Consider the following 21,433-nt stretch of genomic DNA (forward strand, 5'->3'; position numbering starts at 1 on the left):
AACCATTGCTCACTAAGACGAACATGACATGCTCGTCTTAAGTTTGCCAAAAAGCACCTGGATGATCCTCAAGCGTTCTGAAACAATGTTCTATGGACCGATGAGTCAAAAGTAGAACTCTTTGGCTGACATGGGCCCCGTTATACCTGGCGAAAACCAAACACTGTATTCCACAGTAAGAACCTCATACCAGCGGTCAAGCATTGGTGGTGGTAGTGTCATGGTTTGGGGATGCTTTGCTGCATCAGGACCTGGACGCCATGCCATCATTGAAGGAACCATGCATTCTGTTCTGTATCAGAGAATTCTACAGGAGAATGTCAGGCCATCCGTCTGTGAACTGAAGCTGAAACGCAGCTGGGTCATGCAGCAAGACAATGATCCAAAACACACAAGCAAGTCTACATCAGAATGGTTGAAGAACAAGAAATTGAACGTTTTGACCTGAAACGAGCAGGTCATGCTGGAAAACCCACAATTGTCACTGAGTTGAAGCTGTTCTGCACGAAGGAGTGGGCTAAACTTCCTCCCCGGCGCAATGAGAAACTAATTGATAACTACAAGAAGTGTTCGATTGCAGTTATTGCAGCTAAAGATGGTGTAACCAGTTATTGCAGCTAAAGATGGTGTAACCAGTAATTGAGTTTAAGGGTGCGATTTACTTTTTCACACGGGGGCATTGGTTTTGCATTACGTTTTTTTTAATAAATAAATGAAATATGTATACATTTTTTGTGTTATTTGTTCACTCGGGGTCCCTTTTATATAACATTAGGTTTTGGTTGGTGAGCTGATAACATTCAGTGTAAAAAATATGCCGGAAAAAAAGTCTGGGCAAATACTTTTTCACGGCAGTGAATGAATGAGTTGTAACTCAGTAAAATCTTTGAAATTGTTGCATGTTGCGTTTATATTTTTGTTCAGTGTAGATGTCAATGATACCGTTTTTAAGCTAGGAGAACATTACATACATCATATAATTTTTATTCAAATGTGCTTATTTCCTCCTTTGTGTGGGTTAATATCAATAAAATGCACTTCTTGTCTTTTGCTGCTCTCAATAAAAAGGTACTGCAACATCCCCACGCAATTACCATTTTTGAGGATTTTGTGTATTGGACCGACAGATACATCAACCGCGTTATCCGAGCCCATAAGTGGCACGGGGGGAACCAGACAGTGATGCTCTACAACCTTCCTCAGCCCATGGGCCTGGTGGCGGTACACCCGGCCAGGCAGCCCGCAGGTAGGACAAGGACATACAGTAGTATATGGTAGGCCAACTGAAAATACATATTTGGCATGGTGATATCATAAGCTGGTATTGCCACAGTACAGTTTTGTCATTGTATTTGAAATGTCATTTCAGAATGAAACCAGAGGTGACTGAACACGGTTGACTTTTTTTTCTTGTGTGTGTGTGTGTTATGGGACCTGTGTGCAGGTGAAAACTACTGCTTTAGCAGCCCCTGTTCTCATATCTGTCTGCTGTCGGCCGTGGGGCCCAGCTTCTACTCCTGTGCCTGCCCCTCAGGCTGGACCCTGGCTGCAGACCAAATCACCTGTGCCAGAGGTAGGCTCCATGCCAACCTGAGGGAAACGCTCATCACTCACAGTTTGATTAAAAAGGAAGTCAGGTCAGATGGAACAGATAGATTGTAACATTCATAACTCATAAAGCTTTTATTAATGGAGTAGGAATTGCAGTAAATCCTTCTCGAGCCTACATACAGAGCTGCTCTTTGCAAATATATTTTAAGGGGGTCTATCTAGCTCCTAGAGCGTCAGACTCATATCTTAGAGGCTAGGGACTTGTCAACAGTATCCCATTTAAATTCTGTTGTAAAATCCCTTTCCAGAAGTAAATATTTAGGATCATAAAAGTGTGGCTAAGGTTTCAATAAGACAAGGGACCTTTAATGTGAAGTCCAGAGAGTCCTCTTTAGGTCAACAGCTTAACCCATATCAGGTTGCAGGGCTTCAGCTTTTTCTAGCCATGCAGAACGCATTCTCCCCTGAGAGGTGAATTACCCAAGAATGAAAATGCCCCCGAGCTATCCATTGATTCTAATCTCTGATGACAAAGCAAATCAGGGCTGTGGAACAAACTTTCACCAGCCCATCTGAACCCCCTCCTCTTTCAACCTTCTTTCAACATTAAGAGGTCTTAGGAAGAAAGTATGGTGATACCAAATTGTAGTATTTGTTTCTGTTTTAAAAAATTAAATCAGCTATAGACATGTCCGTTTGGAGCCGTTTGGTGATGAATAGTTTTGTTTTCCTGCAGTTGAGTATCCTTTCTTGGTGGTGGTAAGAGATAGCGTCATATACGGCATTCCCTTGAACCCGGACGTCAAGAGCAACGATGCCATGGTGCCTGTTGCTGGACTTCAGAATGGATACGATGTGGACTTTGACAACACTGAGCAGACCATCTATTGGGTGGAGCACCCGGTAAGTGTTCACACTGTCCACACCAACAGAGACCCGAAGTGAGACTACTCTACTGTCCCTAGGCTCTGACCAACCCCTTTCCCTTCTCCTCTGTAGGGCGAGATCCACAGGGTGAAGTCGGACGGTACCAACAGGACAGAGTTTGCCCCGGCAGCCATCCTGGGTTCCCCTGTGGGCCTGGCCCTGGACTGGATGACAGAGAACCTGTACTACACCAACCCAGCCAGCCAGTCGATTGAGGTGAGCTGAAACATCCATACTCTCTACGCTCCTGTAGAAAGCAATGCAGTTATTCTGGAAAATGAACGGGTGCTGATCGTGATCATCGTATTTAGACAAATAAAGTCGTTATCTCAGTTGGTTTCCCTCCGTCTGATACAGTATGTGCGTGCATTTGCGTGTTTTGTCAGGTTTTGAGGCTGAGAGGGGAGATGCAGTACAGAAAGACTCTCATCACCAATAATGGCTCCCCGACTGGCGCAGGCACTCCGGTTGGCATCGCTGTGGACCCAGCACGCGGGTAAGCCCATTTTTAACACTGCTCTGGCACAGCTGCTCATCTCCACAGTCACTGAGCCCTATCTGCCTGCCTGCCATTTGCTCCACCCCCAGAGAGGGACTTACCACTGTTACTGTATACCACACAACACAATCCACTCCAACAAGCCACCACCTGGGAATATGTACACCTATTACCTATTCATTGTTAGCATATCAAATGTGTAATGACATGATTTCAAAAGGGGGGGGGGGGGGGGGGAATATGCAAATCCAACTTATCAGCTGCAGGACAGAAGAACGTATCAAAGAAAAAGGAATGTCCGCAACTCTGGTAATCAGAAGCACAAAACAGTTGGGTCTCCTTATATCACCACGGGAGTTTACCAGAGTTGCGGACATTCCTTTTTTTCTTTAATGGCATAATTGAGATACACATTTCTCGCTTCATCTCACACGTGGATTGAATCTGTTGTAGAGGTTCTCATATGAGGTGATGGAGATGCCGAGGGGCTGTATTCATAGCCGTGTGTCTCTCTGTAAGGAAACTGTACTGGACAGACCAGGGCACAGAGAGCGGCATCCCTGCCAAGGTGGCGGCCGCAGACCTGGACGGCTCCAATCCTGTCACCCTGTTCACCAACAACCTGGATCAGGTGGAGTTCATCACTGTGGACATCAGTGAGAACAAGCTGTACTGGGCTGTCACAGGCGCCGGAATGGTGGGCCGCTGTCACTACATTAACCACTGCCTGTGCCTCAAATGCCACCCTATTCCCTATATAGTACACTACTTTTGACAAGGGCCCATAGGGCTCTGGTCGATTCAAGTGCACTATATGGGGAATAGGGTGCCCTATGATTCCTGTGTCTGACTCTTAACAATATACCACTTATGTAGTCCACCTCAATGCCTATTATCCATATATTTGACATGTTATTAATGGCAGTCTTGATATTAATAAAACCCCATAGATTGAGCGTGGCGACCCAGACGGGACCAATCGCATCACTATAGTGACAGGCTTGTCCCATCCCTGGGGTGTTGCTGTTCATGAGAGCTTCCTGTACTTCACCGACCGGGACTTTGAGGTGATAGAGCGCGTGGACAAGGCCACCGGTGCGAACAAGGTGGTGCTGCGGGACAACGTGTCTGGACTCAGAGTACTGAAGGTGCACTACAGGGAGAGTGAGTATCTGAGGGACCTGATGGTACACAGCCAAGCAAATATGAACCCCACTCCATTGATCTGGATTGAGACCTAAGCGTTGGTTAATTAAATAAGAACCATTAACTTGTTGGAAGCATCAGGATAACCAGTTTATTGGAGTTTTTTTTATTGTGTTGAGTGTTTAATCAGTATGCAAACATACGTATTCTGTCTGTTCTGTTTTTTTTGTGGTAAAGAAATAGCATTGCTGAATTATGGTATTGCTTCAGTGTTTTTGATAGCTTCTGGGTAATTACTAGGGAGAAGCAGTGGATTATTAGTTGACCACTTCCTCGTCCTTTATTAGGAACACTGGGCATTGTGTACGGAACAAGCCGTGTTCCTTTATCCCCTAAAACAGAGCAGATACTGTGAGTGACATGTTTTCTAGGAGTTAAACCAGCCGTGAGCCTGATTTGACAACAATGTATCAAAGTGGTGTTGTCGTCAGATTCTTCCAATGATGACTAAGAAATGAGGCACAGGTTACTTCCAGTTCCAGTCATTTGTAATAGTTTAGTCTCATTTTGAAACGTCCCTGGCGTTGCGCTTGTCCAACACCTAGAAGTTGTTTCGGGAATTCTTAATACTTTTCTAGTTCTATTTGTATATGAATGATGTCCTAATCCACCATGTGGTCTTTGCCTCTGCAGCCTCGGCTGGTACATCCAACGGCTGCAGCAACAACATGGGGCTGTGTGAGCACCTGTGTCTACCGCGGCCCGGAGGCCTGTATACCTGTGCCTGTGCTACGGGCTTCAAGCTGAGCGCTGACAACAGAACCTGTGCTTCATACCAGTCCTACGTGGTCATCTCCATGCTATCTGCCCTCAAAGGCTTCAGTCTGGAGGGGGCTGACCACTCTGAGGCCATGGTGCCAGTGGCTGGAAGAGGTAGGTGTTGTTCAGATATAAAACTCCTGCTGCAGGGCATTCTAACTCTTTATGTCATGCATGTGGAGGCTTTATGGATGCTTTATGAATGCTACATGATACCAAGGAAACAACACTTTGTTTGGTTCTCAGACAATATACTCTGATGTGACAGTGTGACATTGAAGCAACCACTGAAGTGTTTGTGTCTTACATCTCTGGTTGTGTCGTGCAGGCCGCAATGCTTTGCATGTGGACGTCCACATGCCCTCTGGGTTCCTCTACTGGTGTGACTTCAGCAGCACCGTGACATCTCAGAATGGAATCCGCCGGATCAAGTCTGACGGAGCAGGTTTCGACAGTGTGGTCACGTCTGGAATCGGACGCAACGGGATACGAGGTATCGCCGTGGACTGGGCTGCAGGTAGGCATGTTCAGAGAGATCAAATGAACAGTGTTTCAATTATGCCAGTAGTAGGGCTCTATAAAATCTGTTTTATTTTTTGCCTGATTCAGTTTTTTTTTCTTCCAAAATCCCTTTTCTCCATTTTGTTTTTCCAGGTTTCCGTTTTTCACAGTTTTTTGGGGGGTGGGTTATTCAAAATCACACTTTGTTAATAGAAAAACATCCTACATTTGATGATTTAAGTCCTCAACAATCCTTTAACAACATCAGGAGACCACCTTTGAGTTCTGGGAAATATCTAAGACGTTTAGAATTTGGGGTGTAGTTACCCTTTAATTAAACTGTGCACCAGCCAGAGACCATTGTTTGGTTAGCTGTGTTTCTGTAGCGCTTGTGTGATTGCAGAGTTTGCAAAACAAATGGCCACTGGATTGATACAAATAATCATGACATTATTCTGCCAGGTAGGCACAACCCATTGGAACCCAGGCCCAGTTGACTACTTTGACTACTTTAAAATGGCGGAAGCATTGTAGAAGCCCACAATAGCACTGCCTATGCTAAAACTGCCTTTTGGCCACTAGAGGCCTTTGTCTCTATTCTCTATGGGCCCTACAGCAGGTAGAGGAAGTAAAGGTCAGCCTGTAGTAGGTATCCATGGATACAGCGTAAGAGGCTTCAACACAGGGCCTGACTCCAGAGAGCAGGCTGGTTTATATAACAGTCAGTTGACTGGAAAGAAATGAGTATAATGGACAGGAGAATGCTACTTATCTTGGTACTGTGGCCAATAAGGATTTAAATGATGGTTATACTAAACAAATGCCGGTTTCCCGGACCCAGACTATATATAAGCCTATTTCTGCTTTTGCTGTCCAGAAATAGGCTTAATCTGGGTGTGGGAAACCAGCTCCTGGTGACTATGCAAATTAGCAGGCTTACCCTGTCCTTACGCAACCACTCAATAAGAACTACATGACCACAGGCCTTTCCTACATCATCTAATCCCCATTACCCTTTCACTTATATATGTCAATTTGACTTTTCAGGAAACCTCTATTTCACGAATGCTTTCCTGACGGAGACCTATGTGGAGGTTCTGCGCTTGAACACCACTTTCCGACGTGTCCTGTTGAAGACTCAAGTGGACATGCCACGCCACATCGTGGTGGACCCTAAAAACAGATACCTGTTCTGGGCAGATTACGGACAGAACCCCAAGATTGAGCGAGCTCTGCTGGACGGGACCAACCGCACTGTGCTGGTGTCGTCTGGGATTATAACCCCGCGAGGTCTGGCTCTGGACTACCAGACTGGATATGTCTACTGGGTGGATGACTCTCTGGATATGATAGCCCGGGTCAACCCTCAGGGGGGCGAGACAGAGGTAGTCCGGTTTGGGAGTCGTTACCCGACTCCCTATGGCATCACTGTGTTTGAGACTAGCATCATCTGGGTGGACAGGAACCTGAAGAAGGTGTTCCAGGCCAGTAAGGAGCCTGGCAGTACAGAGCAGCCTACAGTCATCAGAGACAACATCAACATGCTGAGAGACGTGACCATCTACGACCAGCGTATCCAGCCCAGCTCGGCCCAGCAGCTCAACAACAATCCCTGCCTGGAGACCAATGGAGGCTGTGCCCACTTCTGCTTCGCCCTCCCCGGGAACCAGACCAAGAAGTGTGGCTGTGCCTTTGGCAACCTGGGGACGGACAACAAGGGCTGTGTGGTGTCGCGGGATGATTACCTCATCTTTACAACAGAGAGTACGGTGCAGAGCCTGCATTTGGACACGGACGACCACGGACTGCCCTTCCCTGTGGTCAACGTGCCCGGCACCTCTGTGGCCCTGGACTTTGACCGCACAGACAATAGGATCTACTTCACCCAGAGCTCAGGGGCTGGGAGCAGCAAGATTAGCTTCATCAGTCTTTCATCTCCTCCCTCACCTCCAGTAGTGGTGGCTTCAGGTAAGACACTTAACAGCTAGATTTGTTTTGTTATGTTACAAAATCATACTGTAATTAATGATCTGGTTTCACCTTTTTTTCTGCTATTTGCTTATTGCAGTACTTTTCTACATTATGTGTTGTGTTTTGTGTCCATGCAGATCTTGGAGCTCCTGATGGTATTGCCTATGACTGGATCAACAAAAGGATTTACTACAGTGACTACATCAACCAGACTATCAGCTCCATGGCAGTGGACGGGACACAGAGATCCATCATCGCTCATGTGCCTCGGCCTAGAGCCATAATGCTGGATCCCTGCAGGGGGTAAGACTGGCCAGAAATGCCAAGAATGCTAATACCGTTTCACTCCTTCTGTTGTGATAACAAGAGCGCTCACTCAGTATCACATATTCAGCATGTGTTGAATGTGCACTGTGCAATCATTGATTAACAATGGGAAAACTCGTCTTCTTCCATGCCACACAGATATATGTACTGGACAGACTGGGGGACGAATGCGAAGATTGAACGTTCTACTTTGGGAGGGAACTTCAGGGCAGAGATTGTAAACAGTAGTCTGGTGTGGCCCAATGGGCTGACCCTGGACTATGAAGAGCAGAGACTGTACTGGGCAGACGCCAGCCTGTAAGACCCTCTTATAAAGCTACCTTCTTCTCACAAGTCATTCGTTGTCCTTTCATGTTGATGCTAAAGATATGTGCTGGTTTTGGTTATCAGACAGAAGATTGAGCGCTGCTCTCTCACCGGGGCCAATCGGGAGGTCATCGTCAGCACAGCCATTTACCCTTTCGCCATGACCATGTATGGCCAGTACATCTACTGGACTGACTGGAACACACGTAGTATCTACCGGGCTAACAAGCACGATGGGTCTGACCAGAGGGTGATGACCCAGAACCTTCCATCCAGGCCTATGGACGTCCATGTGCTGGCCAGCAACAAGCAGCAACAGTGCAACAGCCCATGTCAGCAGTTCAACGGAGGCTGCAGTCACATCTGTACCCCAGGTACTAGAAGTTAGGCCCTGTTTTAATCCTCAAGCTTTCTGATCAAATAGAAGCATGCTGTAGTTTCTGAGCTAAATGTCGGAGTTGGACCAAACTTCCATTGAAAATGTGATCTTCTCTAGCATCCTATTGTTTTGGTGTTGTAATGTTGTTTTGGGGTCATGTGAGTTGGGCTGTGGTACGCCTGTCTGTCATACCCCCCCATCCGTCTGATGCCTGTCCCCCTGTCCCTCTCCGCAGGGCCCCAGGGTGCTGAGTGTCAGTGTCCCTCAGAGGGTCGCTGGTACCTGGCCGACAACAAGCACTGTATCCCTGACAACGGGACCCGCTGCCAGGAAGGCCAGTTCACCTGTATGAATGGACGCTGTATCCGTGCTCAGTGGAAGTGTGACAATGACAATGACTGTGGGGACGGAAGCGACGAACTGGAGAGAGTCTGTGGTATGGTGCTCAGTGGCCACAAGTAGTGCCTGTTTTCTCAAATCATATTTGTTTGTCTCGTCTATTTAGAAATATCTTGCAATGTGATGATTTTGCATGTCTTGAATGTGGTTGTGATTACAGCTAATTATGATTGATTTATCACTGCACCTGCTCTGTCCTTCACTCTCTGAACTACTCTTAACTGTCTTTAACATGCTGCCTCTAACCAGCCTTCTGTTTCTCACTGCAACAAACATTTGACAGGATCCAAGAATGATTTCCAAACTTCCGGTGTGTATGCTTGCAGTTCACTAATCTATTGTAGCTATTTAGTGCTGCTTGTTTTTTTCTACTGACCCCATCCTAAACTAATGAATACATGTACTTACATCTTACATGCAGTCCAAGTGCAAATGGCAGCCGCATTTATTGCCTTGTCAGGTAAAGCCCGCCTCTATATTGTACACCCGTCCATCTTCACCTGCTCTCGCCTGTCCATTGGCTAGAGCTCTGATAATGTTGTATCTGGTTTGATTGACAGCCTTCCACACCTGCGAGCCCACTGTGTTCACTTGTGCGAATGGTCGCTGTGTGCCCTACCACTACCGCTGTGACCACTACAACGACTGTGGGGATAACAGTGATGAGGTAGGTTGCCTGTTCAGTCCGTGCGACCCCAACACTGAGTTCCCCTGCAACAACGGACGGTGCATCGCCAAGGACTACATCTGCAATGGCATCAACAACTGTTATGACAACGGCACCTCGGACGAACAAAACTGCCGTAAGTCCTCAAAACAAAACTTGTTTACAAATCTAAAGTAAAAAGATTAGTTCATGAAGAATAGATATATGTTTTTGTGTTGTAAAGGTCACTAAAATATACAGTACCAGTCAAAAGTTTGGACACACCTACTCATTCAAGTTTTCTTTTTCTTTTTACTATTTTCTACATTGTAGAATAATAGTGAAGACATCAAAACTATGAAATAACACATGGAATAATGTAGTTACTAAATGTAGTTACTAATGTAATGTAATTACTAAAACAAGTGTTTTACAAATCTAAAAACAAGTCATTCTTCAAAGTAGCCACCCTTTTCCTTGATGACAGCTTTGCACACTCTTGGCATTCTCTCAACCGACTTCAGTTTAGTCACCTGGAATACTTTTCCTACAGTCTTGAAGGAGTTCCCACACTTATTGGCTGCTTTTCCTTTGCTCTGCGGTCCAACTCATCCCGAACCATCTCAGTTGGGTTGAGGTTGGGTGATTGTGGAGGCCAGGTCTTCTGATGCAGCGCTCCATCACTCTCCTTCTGGTCAAATAGCCCTTACACAGCCTGAATGTGTGTTTTGGCTCCTGTTGAAAAACAAATGATAGTCCCACTAAGTGCAAACCAGATGCCGTATCGCTGCAGAATGCTGTGGTAGCCATGCTGGTTATGTGTGCCTTGAGTTCTAAATAAATCACTGACAGTGTCACCTGCAAAGCACCCCCACAACATCACACCTCCTCCTCCATGCTTTACGGTGTCAAGTGTCAGTTGTGCAGAGGTGAGGACGGAGTCAGGCGCAGGACACAGAACTGAGTAAAATAACGTACTTTACTCTGAAAAATAATCTGCCAATAAATCCACGCAGGGATAACAAACCCTAACACAAATGACTAACACAAAACCAGGAACAATCACGCACAAAACATAATGAGAACCAGAGGGTTAAGTAGGGAAATAATAATAATGTAATGGGAACCAGGTGTGTACAATCAAGACATAACAAATGGAAAAAGAAACGTGATTCGGTGGCAGCTACAAAGCCGGTGACAACGACCACCGAACGCCGCCCGAACAAGGAGAGGCACCAACTTCGAAGGAAGTCGTGACATATGGTGGGAACCACACATGCAGAGATCATCCGTTCACCTACTCTGAGTCTCACAAAGACACAGCGGTTGGAACCAATAATCTCAAATTTGGACTCATCAGAGCAAAAGACAGATTTCCACCGGTCAACTGTCCATTGCTTGTATTTCTTGACCCAAGCAAGTCTCTTCTTCTAATTGGTGTCCTTTAGTAGTAGTTTATTTGCAGCAATTTGACCATGAAGGCCTCATTCACGCAGTCTCCTCTGAACAGTTGATATTGAGATGTGTCTGTTACTTGAACTGTGTGAAGCATTTATTTGAGCTGAAATCAGAGGTGCAGTTATTTGCCGATTTCTGAGGCTGCTAACTCCAACAAACGTATTATCAGAACTCAGGACGAGACCCAGTTGCAGACAGTTCGAATCACAGAAGTTTATTTACATAACAGGGGACAGGCAAACAGCAGGTCAATCGCAGGCAGAGTTTGGTAATTCAGGGCAGAGTCCATAAGATACAGAGACGGCAGGTAGGCTCAGGGTCAGGGCTGGCAGAATGGTCAAAACCGGAAGAACTAGAAAACAGGAACTAAAGAGAACAGGAGTACGGAAAAGAGGGAAGAGGAGACAGAGGCCTGTGAGACAGACGTTTAATCCTTGATACATGAAAAGTGTGATGTATACGGAGGGTGCGGGCAACAGAAGACGAACAGCAGAGGGGCTAAGAATCTTAGAGATGGGGAAAGGTCTGATAAAACAGGGGGAAAGTATGCAGGAACCCAAGTGGACCTTCTGCTCGAGACGATAGCCGGGTTCCGGTTCCGGTGACGATAGCCGGGTTCCGAAAAGCCGACCGGGCTCTCTTCCAGATACGGCGACAGGGAGGGTGTTGCAGCGAAGACAGGCTGGCTGACGACCCAATGAGTATGCAGAATGGCTTCCAGAACCGGGACGAGAACTGAGGACCATGGTCAGAGACCATGTCCAGCGGAAGTCCATGGATCCGGAGGACGTGCTGCACCATGTGCTGGACCGTCTCCTTGGCTGAGGGTAGCTTAGGGAGGGGAATGAAATGGCCGGCTTTGGAAAACATGTCCACCACCGCAAGGATAGGGGTGTTGTCATCAGACAGAGGGAGACCAGTGATGAAGTCCAGAGATACATGTGACCAGGGACGGTGAGGGACAGGAAGTGGTTGAAGGATGCCAACAGGAGCTTGCCCTGGAGTCTTATTATGAGCACAGACAGTGCAGGCGGCGACGAATGCGGAGACGTCAGGGACCATGGTAGGCCACCAAAAGCGGTGTTGAACAAAGGTCAGGGTCCGACGGGAGCCAGGGTGACAGGCAAGCCTGGAGGAATGAGCCCATTCCAGGATCCAGGGAGCGGCAACGTCTGGGACAAACATCTGGTTAGCCGGCCCCCCAGATGAGCGCAGCAGCCAGACACGAGGTAGGAAGGATTGTCTCAGGGTCTGAGAGTGTAGCAGCGGGGCTATAGTGGCGTGAAAGCGCATGCAGCTTAACATTCTTGGACACCGGGCGGTAAGAGATGGTAAAATTAAAACGTGTGAAAAACAGGGCCCATCGAGCTTGCCTGAAGTTGAGACTCTTGGCGGTGCGGAGATATTCCAGGTTCTGGTGATCCGTCCACACAATGAATGGATGTTCCGCCCCATCTAACCAGTGCCTCCACTCCTCCAACGCCATCTTCACTGTTAGTAGTTCTCGATTTCCCACATCGTAATTCCTCTCCGTGGTGTTAATACGATGGGAGAAGAAGGTGCAGGGATGTAGCTTAAGGTCCAGAGCAAAACACTGGGACAGAACAGCCCTGACGTCCGAAGCATAGACCTCCACCACAAACTGAAGGGACGGGTCCGGATGGATTAATATAAGCGCTGTGGTGAAGCTGAAGGTCCAAGAGCGCCCTGTCAGCAACTGGGGACCATGTGAAATGGACCTTGGGAGAGGTGAGTGCTGATTAGGGGAACGCCAGGGTGCTGTAACTCCAGATAAAACGGCGATAGAAATTGGCAAATGCCAGGAAGCGTTGCAGCTGCACTCTGGATGTGGGTTGGGGCCAATCCACCATGGCACTCACCTTTCCGGGATCCATCTGCACATTCCCAGCAGCAATGATGTACCCAAGGAAGGAGATGGTGGAGCGATGGAATTCGCATTTTTCTGTTTTCACAAAAACCTGGTTTTCCAGGAGACGCTGGAGGATTTGTTGGCCTTAGAGAACGTGTTCTTGAGCTGAGCGGTAAAAGACGAGGATGTCGTCGAGGTAGATGAACAGGAACCGGTTCACCATGTCGTAGAGAACGTCGTTAACCAGGGCCTGGAACACAGCAGGAGTGTTGGTCAGACCGAATGGCATCACCAGGTATTCGTAGAGTCCGCTAGCTGTGTTGAAGGCTGTCTTCCACTCGTCACTTTCCCGTATCCGCACCAGATTAGAGAAAATGGTGACCCCCTAGAGCGGCTAGAAAGCCGAGGCGAGTAGCGGGTAGCGGTTCTTAACAGTGATGTCATTGAGGCCCAAGTAGTCGATGCACGGGTGCAGTCTTCTTCCGAGCCCACAGGAAGATGTCCCGGGCAGGCTGCGCCGACTTCAGGCAATGAGTGTGGCAGAACGGTCTCCAGCCCATGATAGCACCAGCAGTCCAGTCGATGAGAGGATTGTGACGCTGGGGCCATAAAAACCCCAAAACCATGGGTACCCGAGGAGACTTGATGAGCATGAACTGTATAGTCTGACACTCACAGGTTGATAGGAGTGGTATTGTTGGTGACTCTGCCTATAGAGCGCCCATCCACCGCTCTAACGTCCATGGGATTGGAGAGGGGCTGAGTGGGGATGCCCAGCTCTGACACCAGGGTAGTGTCCATGAAACTCTCATCGGCCCCAGAGTCAATGAGTATTCAGATAGATTTTGACTGGTCGCCCCATGGAGAGGAGCACGGGTAAGGGGAATTTTCCAGATTGCACTGACCTTCATGTCTTAAAGTAATGATGGACTGTCGTTTCCCTTTGCTTATTTGAGCTGTTCTTCTCATAATATGGACCAAATAGGGCTATCTTCTTTATACCAACCCTACCTTGTCACAACACAACTGATTGGCATTAAGAAGGAAATAAATTCAAAAAATGTACTTTTAACAAGACACATGTGTATTGAAATGCATTCCAGGTGACTACCTCATGAAGCTGGTTGAGAGAACATCAAGAGTGTACAAAGCTATAATCAAGGCAAAGGGTGGCTACTTTGAAGAATCCAAATATAACATTTGTTTGACACTTTTTTGGTTACTACATGATTCCATATGTGTTATTTCATAGTATTGATATCTCCACAATTATTCTACAATGTAGAAAATAGTAAAAATGAAGAAAATCCCTTGAATGAGTAGCTGTGTCCAAACTTTTAACTGGCACTGTATACTAAAATATATATACTCAACAATAACACCAATCCTCTTGTCATGTATCTCAGCGGAGCGAACATGTCAGCCAGAACACACTAAGTGTACATCCACCAACATCTGCATCCCCCGCTCCTACCTGTGTGACGGGGACAATGACTGTGGGGACATGAGTGACGAGAGCCCTACACACTGTGGTGAGTCCCCCAGGCCTGTTCTGTACAGTAAGGCGCGTCCGAAATGACCCCCTATGCCCTTATATAGTGCACTATATAGGGAATAGTGTTCCCTTTTGGAAGCACGATAACTGGGTTTTGAGAGGAGAGTGACCCCTAAATGACCTTACCATGTCTGTTTCTCCCCTTCCAGCCACCTCCATGTGTGCCCAGAACGAGTTCCGCTGCTCCAGTGGACGCTGTATCCCAGCCCATTGGTACTGTGATGGGGGTACCGACTGTGCTGACGGCTCCGATGAGCCCTCCTCCTGTAGTACGTACCACAGCTCTCCTTCACTCACTACGCTAAGCAAGAGAGATTCAACTAGGTCCTGAGAATGGAGTCATTATTCATTTGTTCTCCTGAGTTGACAGTCGTGAATGATTGGTTTATTTTCTGTGTGTGTGTGTGTGCGTGCGTGCGTGCTGTTGGTGATGTGTCAGTAGTGTATGCCTTTGTTAGTGATGTGGTCAGTCAGTCAGTCCGACCTCCCACTGTCTGCCACATTCCTCCATACTGACGCCCACTAGTCTCCTCTGACAAACACAGCCCCTCCCCTTTCCTCCCTTAATTTCCTCTCTTCCTTTCCTCGCTACCTTTCCTCTCTTCCTTTCCTCTTCCTTTTGTCCCAGGGTAATTACGCAGCCTCACTTTATCTAGTGTTTCAATAGAACACCATAGATTGGAATGTGGAGGAGATGCCGTGACTATTTTGATAGCTTCACTTGCTTAATTTTGGTTCCGATATGAATTACCTGTTGTCTTTACTAGTTGAAGTCAATCAGAACATGTAAAGGGAAGTTTTAAGTGACTGACATATTTGTATTTAGAGGACAATAGTATTCTAATTGTAATCAGTTTTCGCATGGTTTCCTATGACCTTTGATTCCCTGCAGCCACCCTGGTGAGAACCTGCAACACTGACCAGTTCCCCTGTGACGACGGCAGGTGCATCGCTTCCTCCTGGATCTGCGACGGGGACAATGATTGTGGAGACATGAGTGACGAGGACCAGAGACACAACTGTGGTGAGTGTGAATTCCTCTCCTCTGCCTCCTCTCTCTCTCTCTCTCTCTCTCTCTCTCTCTCTCTCTCTCTATCAGGAGTCAGACACTGAGGGATCAGGATACATGCTGGGTTTGTGGGGGGTGGATACTGGCTCTTGTTGAAGGTCTCCGGCCAGAGTCCAAGGAGCTCACATTCCTGATTTCCCCTGCCTCACTCATTACTTTGTGTCTGTCGTAGCTCCCAGGCTCAGGGTGGAACTAAACTATTATGTCATCCCTCACCAATGTGGGCTCTGACAATAAGGAGCCTGGAGCGCATGGCTTCAGCGCACCACGGGCCTCGGCAGGAGTCTCACTTCAAACAATAGGGCTCAATCACATTAGATGGATAGGAAACCAAAGTCACGGCTAGAGGTCCTGAAATACACTTAGGAATGTTTGGACCGCGAGAAATTTCAGGTCCAGTCTCGGGAGTCTTCATAATCTTGAAACGTCTCTAATTTGACGTCATTTATCCTACCCCCCCCCCCCCCCCCCCCCTCTGTTTTGTTAGACAACCGCACATGCTCAGCTTTGGAGTTTACCTGTGTGAACAACCAAGCGCCACAGCGGAAGTGCATCCCTCGTGATTGGGTGTGTGACGGCGATGCGGACTGTGCGGACGCGTTGGACGAGCATCAGAACTGCACGCGCAGATCGTGTGGCGTCAACGAATTCACCTGCAGCAACGGCCTCTGCATACGCAGCTCCTACAGGTTTGGCAACTCGGACTTGACAGAGACATAACAATGACATTTGTCAGATGTCTTGAATGAGTCACTGTTCAGTAGATGATGAGACTACAGTGTGAGTGTTTGGACTGGGCAGCAGCACCCCCTGGTGTACGGCGAAGTACACTGAGTGACTGATGTGTTTGATGGCAGGTGTGACCGGAGGAATGACTGTGGGGACAGCAGCGACGAGCAGGGCTGCACCTACCAGCCGTGTCAGCAGCACCAGTTCACCTGTCAAAACGGACGCTGTGTGTCCCGCGACTTCATATGTGACGGGGACAACGACTGCGGGGACGAGTCCGATGAGCTTGACCACCTGTGCCGCATGCCACCGCCTACGTGTCCCCCTGGGCAGTTCAGGTGTGACAACGGACACTGTGTCCCGATCTTCAACGTGTGTGACCGTACCGACGACTGCTCAGACAACAGTGACGAGAAGGGCTGTGGTGAGTGCATGATATCTTAAAAGCAATAAAACATATTAAGTTATATAAAATATAAAAACATAAACTACAATGCCCATATAGCCATTTAGTATCACAGCAGAGCAGCAGTGTGGTGTTGGATTTATAGGCAATCTCCTCTAATGCGTGTTCTCTCTTGTCCTGGATGCAGGAATAAATGAATGCACCAACCCCTCTATGCACCACTGTGACCACAACTGCACTGACACACCCACCAGCTTCATCTGCACCTGTCGCCCCGGCTACCGCCTCATGTCCGACAACAAGACCTGCGACGACGTCAACGAGTGTGCGGAGACGCCCAGCGTGTGTAGTCAGGTGTGTGAGAACACAGTGGGCTCCTACATGTGTAAATGTGCCCCCGGGTTCCTGCGGGAACCAGATGGCCACAGCTGTCGTCAGAACAGCAACATTGCGCCCTACCTCATCTTCAGTAACCGCTACTATCTTCGTAACCTGTCCACGGATGGAGAGGCCTACTCCCTCATCCTGCAGGGCCTGACCAGCGTGGTGGCCATGGACTTTGACCGCGTGGACAAGAGGTTCTATTGGATTGATGTGAGTCGCAGGGTGATTGAGCGGATGTTCTATAACGGCAGTAACAGGGAAGTGGTGGTGAACGGGGTGCTCCATGGAGAGGGCCTGGCGGTCGACTGGGTGGCCAGGAAACTCTACTGGGCGGACAGTTTCCTGGACTGTCTCAAAGTGTCCGAACTGGACGGACGCTTTGTGAAGAAACTGGCTGAACACTGTGTGGACGCCAATAACACCTACTGCTTTGAAAACCCCAGGGCGCTCGTTCTCCATCCCAAATATGGGTGAGTAAATCTAATCACTAACCATTACACGGTCAAAATGAGGAATTGTTCATTTATTCTTGATTCATTCGATAAGCCAATAATCTCAACCCATTTGATCCCTGTCAGATATGTCTACTGGACAGATTGGGGGGACAAAGCCTTCATAGGCCGTGTTGGAATGGACGGCACCAACAAGACCGCAATCATCACCACTAAGATCGAGTGGCCCAATGGGGTCACTATCGACTACAGCAACGACAAGCTCTACTGGTCGGATGCCCATCTCAACTACATTGAGTAAGACCCTGCTTCATATTGCCATGTAGTCTTGCTTTGTTCCCGAAATGCCTAAAGGCCTCCTGTAATCCTACTCCTCTTCTCCTCAGGTTCTCAGACCTGGAGGGACATCACAGACACACCGTGTATGACGGGATACTGCCCCATCCGTTTGCCCTGACTGTGTTTGAGGAGACTGTGTACTGGACTGACTGGAACACCCGTACAGTGGAGAAAGGCAACAAATACGACGGATCCGGCCGCCAGTCTCTGGTCAACACCACACACAGACCCTTCGACATCCACGTGTGCCATCCCTATAGGCAGCCCATAGGTCAGTCTCAGTCTAGGAGACAGTAATCTGAGTCTCCTCTTCTCCTGGATCAACATCCATTCCTTCACACTCAGATTGCTATCACTTCATTATCCTGACGTTTCCTGCCTGTTAGATCCATTCAAGTGTTTACATTGACACAATGCCGGGCCTGTGTTTGCCCAGCTGCATTGAATGCCTGACTGATTCCCTGACCCCCTCTCTATCCCCCCAGTGACCAACCCCTGTGCAGTGAACAATGGAGGCTGCTCTCACCTGTGTCTGCTCCGCGACGGGGGGCGTGGTCACACCTGTGAATGCCCCGACCACTTCCTGACTTTACAGCTGGGGGGGGTGGCTCGCTGCCTGCCCATGTGCACCAGCACCCAGTACAGATGTGCAGATAATGAGCGGTGAGTGGGAGTTCACCTCAGAGTTCTACTGCGATACACACATTCTCTTTGTTTTATACAATTGTGGCATTGGTGAGCCCTGAACAGTATTGCCCTTCCTCCCCTCCACAGCTGCATCCCCATCTGGTGGAAGTGTGACGGCCAGAGGGACTGCAGAGACGGCTCTGATGAGCCCTCCACCTGCCCCAGTCGCCACTGCCAACTGGGCCAGTTCCAGTGCAACGATGGAAACTGCACCAGCCCCCACTTCCTGTGCAACAGCAACCAGGACTGCCATGATGGCTCTGATGAAGATCCTGTGCTGTGTGGTGGGTGGCATTTAGCTCTGTAATTTCTGTTTTCAGAGAACACATGAAACAGTCTTTGTAATTGTTCGATAACATTGTTATTCCAATTGTTGATTTCCCATGAGTTGTGATCTTTGTCGTTAAATACCAGGGATGTATTGATGTACTTCAGTGGAGTGTTTCAACTGAATTGACTGTTTTGTCTGTGCAGCCACTCATCAGTGCGAGACCGACCAGTGGCAGTGCGCCAGTAAGAGGTGCATCCCAGAGGCGTGGCAGTGTGACGGGGAGGACGACTGTGGCGACGGCTCTGACGAGGAGCCCGCCCACTGCTCCAGCAGGACCTGCCGGCCCGGACAGTCCAAGTGCCGTAACGGACGCTGCATCCCCCAGAACTGGATGTGTGACGTGGACGACGACTGTGGCGACAACTCCGACGAGCCTCTGGAAGAGTGCAGTGAGTGACGCGCCCAACACAGAGAATCACGTGGTGAAATCACGCCCGGTTAACTATAGGGATTGGGTGGGATTGCTACAGTGAGCCTATTGAGATCTGTTCATCCTAAACTGTGGAAAATCACAATTGATATCCGTTTGCTCCCGCCAGATATGATTGAAAGACTTCGTCTTTGTTATTGACTTCCTTGACGTGGTCTTTTCACAGTGGGGCCGTCTTATCGCTGTGACAACCACACCCAGTTTGACTGCAGGACCAACTACCGCTGTGTGCCACTGTGGTCTGTGTGCAACGGTCACAACGACTGCAGGGACAACAGTGATGAGCAGGGCTGCGGTGAGTCCACAGAAACACCAGCGTCCTGACATAAATCGACCAATGGTGCAAACCCACCGTGCTGAATAGAAGAGTCTTTGTGTGAGGTAACAATGTGTGTTGAGAGTGAATGAAGGGTTGTTAGCGGGAACATTACATAGCGTGACAGCAGGAGGTAGTGATGGAGAGGTACTCACCGCCTGCCTGCTCTATTCACCTCCCCGTGAGAGAACGTTCTGGATTTATGGCCTGTGTGTGTGTGAGAGAGTGTGCGTGTGTCTGCGTGCGCATGTGTAATGGGGCAAGGTTCACACTGCGCTCTTTGTGCTGCGCCCTGATCCACACAGCAGCAGCCCTGGCCCTCCCGTCTCTTATCAGAGGCCCTCACTCCATTAGTGCCATCCCCGCGCTAGAGGGGAGATCCGTGCTAATCTCTGTTAGAGAATGCAGCCAGTGGCCGGGCCAGGTGAAGAGCAAGGAGGGCCTGGATCCACTATCTTTCAAACCTCTGGCGCTGTGTGGTAGAGACAGCGCAGCTCTGCTCTCCTCCTCTCCTGTCCTCTCCTATAGACCTGGCATAGCTCAGAGCTCACCCACTTCAGACATGCTGCCCTCCCCTCTGCATGATGAGCTCTGCTTTAATTAAAAAACCAGAGGGCACCTCTCAGTTCAGCACTGTGGTCTAGTAGTTATCATTGACGCTATATTAAATAGTAGGAGGCACAGTGTTGAAGAATTTCTCATTAGTCTGACAGTGTCTTGTAGTACCAATGGTTGGTTGTAGCTGTAACATCATAACCGTCTTGTAATTTGGTCGAAAGAGGAGAAGTAACATCGCTGTAATGAACCATTGATTTTTCAGCAAGTAAAAAAATCAACTATATGTGTTTGCGCCAGTGCAATGTTTGGCTGAAAAACATTAAAGATAAAACTAAAGGATAAGAACAATAAGAAGGATAAGAATGATGAGAGGGATAATAAGGAGAAGAATGGTAAGAACAATAAGAATGATAAGAATGATGATAGGGATAATAAGGAGAAGAATGGTAAGAACAATAAGAATGATAAGAACGATAAGAATGATGAGAAGGATAATAAGGATAAGAATGGCAAGAACAATAAGAATGTTAAGAAGGATAAGAATGCTAAGAACAATAAGAAGGATTAGCTGAAGTGTAAATGTGTCGTCTTTTGTTTCTTATCTCATATCCATGTGTGTGTTTCAGAGGAGGTGACCTGTGACCCTCTGGGGGACTTCCGCTGTGACAACCACCAGTGTGTCCCTCTGCGCTGGAGGTGTGACGGGGACAACGACTGTGGGGACAGCTCGGATGAGCGTGCCTGCAGTGAGTTATACAGTACATCTAACCACCATTAACTATCTAGTACTGTATCTACACTGAACAAAAAATATAAATGCAACATGTAAAGTGTTGGTCCCATGTTTCATGAGCTGAAAACAAAGATCCCAGAAATGTTCCATACTTACAAAAAGCTTATTGCTCTAAATTGTTGTGCACACATTTGTTTACATCCCTGTTAGTGAACATTTATCCTTTGCCAAGATAATCCATCCACCTGCATGTGTGGCATATCAAGTAGCTGGTTAAACAGCATGATTGTAACGGCTCTCGTCGAAAGGAGTGGACCAAAGTATAGCGTGGAAAGTGTTCATGATATTTTATTTAAATTTAAAAAAAAAATAAAAATAAAAATAAAAAAATGCACAGTGCACAGTTCTGTCAGGTACAGACACTAAACAGAAAACAAGATCCCACAAAACCCAACAGGAAAAATACAACTTATATATGACCCCTATCAGAGACAACGATAGACAGCTGCCTCTGATTGGGAACCACACATGGCCAAAAACGAAGATATAGAAAACATAGACGTTCCCAACCGAGTCACACCCTGACCTAACCAAACATAGAGAATGATAAGGATCTCTAAGGTCAGGACGTGACAATGATCATTA

General features: G+C 47.8%; 1 protein-coding gene across 2 annotated transcripts in view; it reads left to right on the forward strand.

Moving 5' to 3' along the window:
• The window catches only part of LOC139380267 (low density lipoprotein receptor-related protein 2a), a 66,567-nt gene that overhangs the window by 30,405 nt on the left and 14,729 nt on the right, over positions 1-21,433 (forward strand). The window contains exons 32-61 of one of the 2 annotated variants that reach the window (XM_071122815.1): positions 1,069-1,246; positions 1,445-1,573; positions 2,288-2,454; positions 2,551-2,694; positions 2,865-2,974; positions 3,497-3,674; positions 3,928-4,141; positions 4,817-5,056; positions 5,271-5,459; positions 6,491-7,411; positions 7,552-7,717; positions 7,880-8,038; positions 8,132-8,421; positions 8,662-8,862; positions 9,109-9,135; positions 9,247-9,285; positions 9,386-9,628; positions 14,206-14,331; positions 14,504-14,623; positions 15,247-15,378; positions 15,911-16,112; positions 16,281-16,576; positions 16,746-17,412; positions 17,521-17,691; positions 17,781-18,004; positions 18,219-18,396; positions 18,508-18,704; positions 18,895-19,140; positions 19,348-19,476; positions 20,682-20,801. In XM_071122815.1, coding sequence (XP_070978916.1) covers positions 1,069-1,246; positions 1,445-1,573; positions 2,288-2,454; positions 2,551-2,694; positions 2,865-2,974; positions 3,497-3,674; positions 3,928-4,141; positions 4,817-5,056; positions 5,271-5,459; positions 6,491-7,411; positions 7,552-7,717; positions 7,880-8,038; positions 8,132-8,421; positions 8,662-8,862; positions 9,109-9,135; positions 9,247-9,285; positions 9,386-9,628; positions 14,206-14,331; positions 14,504-14,623; positions 15,247-15,378; positions 15,911-16,112; positions 16,281-16,576; positions 16,746-17,412; positions 17,521-17,691; positions 17,781-18,004; positions 18,219-18,396; positions 18,508-18,704; positions 18,895-19,140; positions 19,348-19,476; positions 20,682-20,801 — 6,403 coding nt within the window. The remainder of the gene's footprint in view (positions 1-1,068; positions 1,247-1,444; positions 1,574-2,287; positions 2,455-2,550; positions 2,695-2,864; positions 2,975-3,496; positions 3,675-3,927; positions 4,142-4,816; positions 5,057-5,270; positions 5,460-6,490; positions 7,412-7,551; positions 7,718-7,879; positions 8,039-8,131; positions 8,422-8,661; positions 8,863-9,108; positions 9,136-9,246; positions 9,286-9,385; positions 9,629-14,205; positions 14,332-14,503; positions 14,624-15,246; positions 15,379-15,910; positions 16,113-16,280; positions 16,577-16,745; positions 17,413-17,520; positions 17,692-17,780; positions 18,005-18,218; positions 18,397-18,507; positions 18,705-18,894; positions 19,141-19,347; positions 19,477-20,681; positions 20,802-21,433) is intronic. The other variant, XM_071122816.1, reaches the window with a different exon arrangement.

Source organism: Oncorhynchus clarkii, chromosome 22 (assembly GCF_045791955.1).
Source record: "Oncorhynchus clarkii lewisi isolate Uvic-CL-2024 chromosome 22, UVic_Ocla_1.0, whole genome shotgun sequence".
Lineage (NCBI taxonomy): Eukaryota > Metazoa > Chordata > Actinopteri > Salmoniformes > Salmonidae > Oncorhynchus > Oncorhynchus clarkii.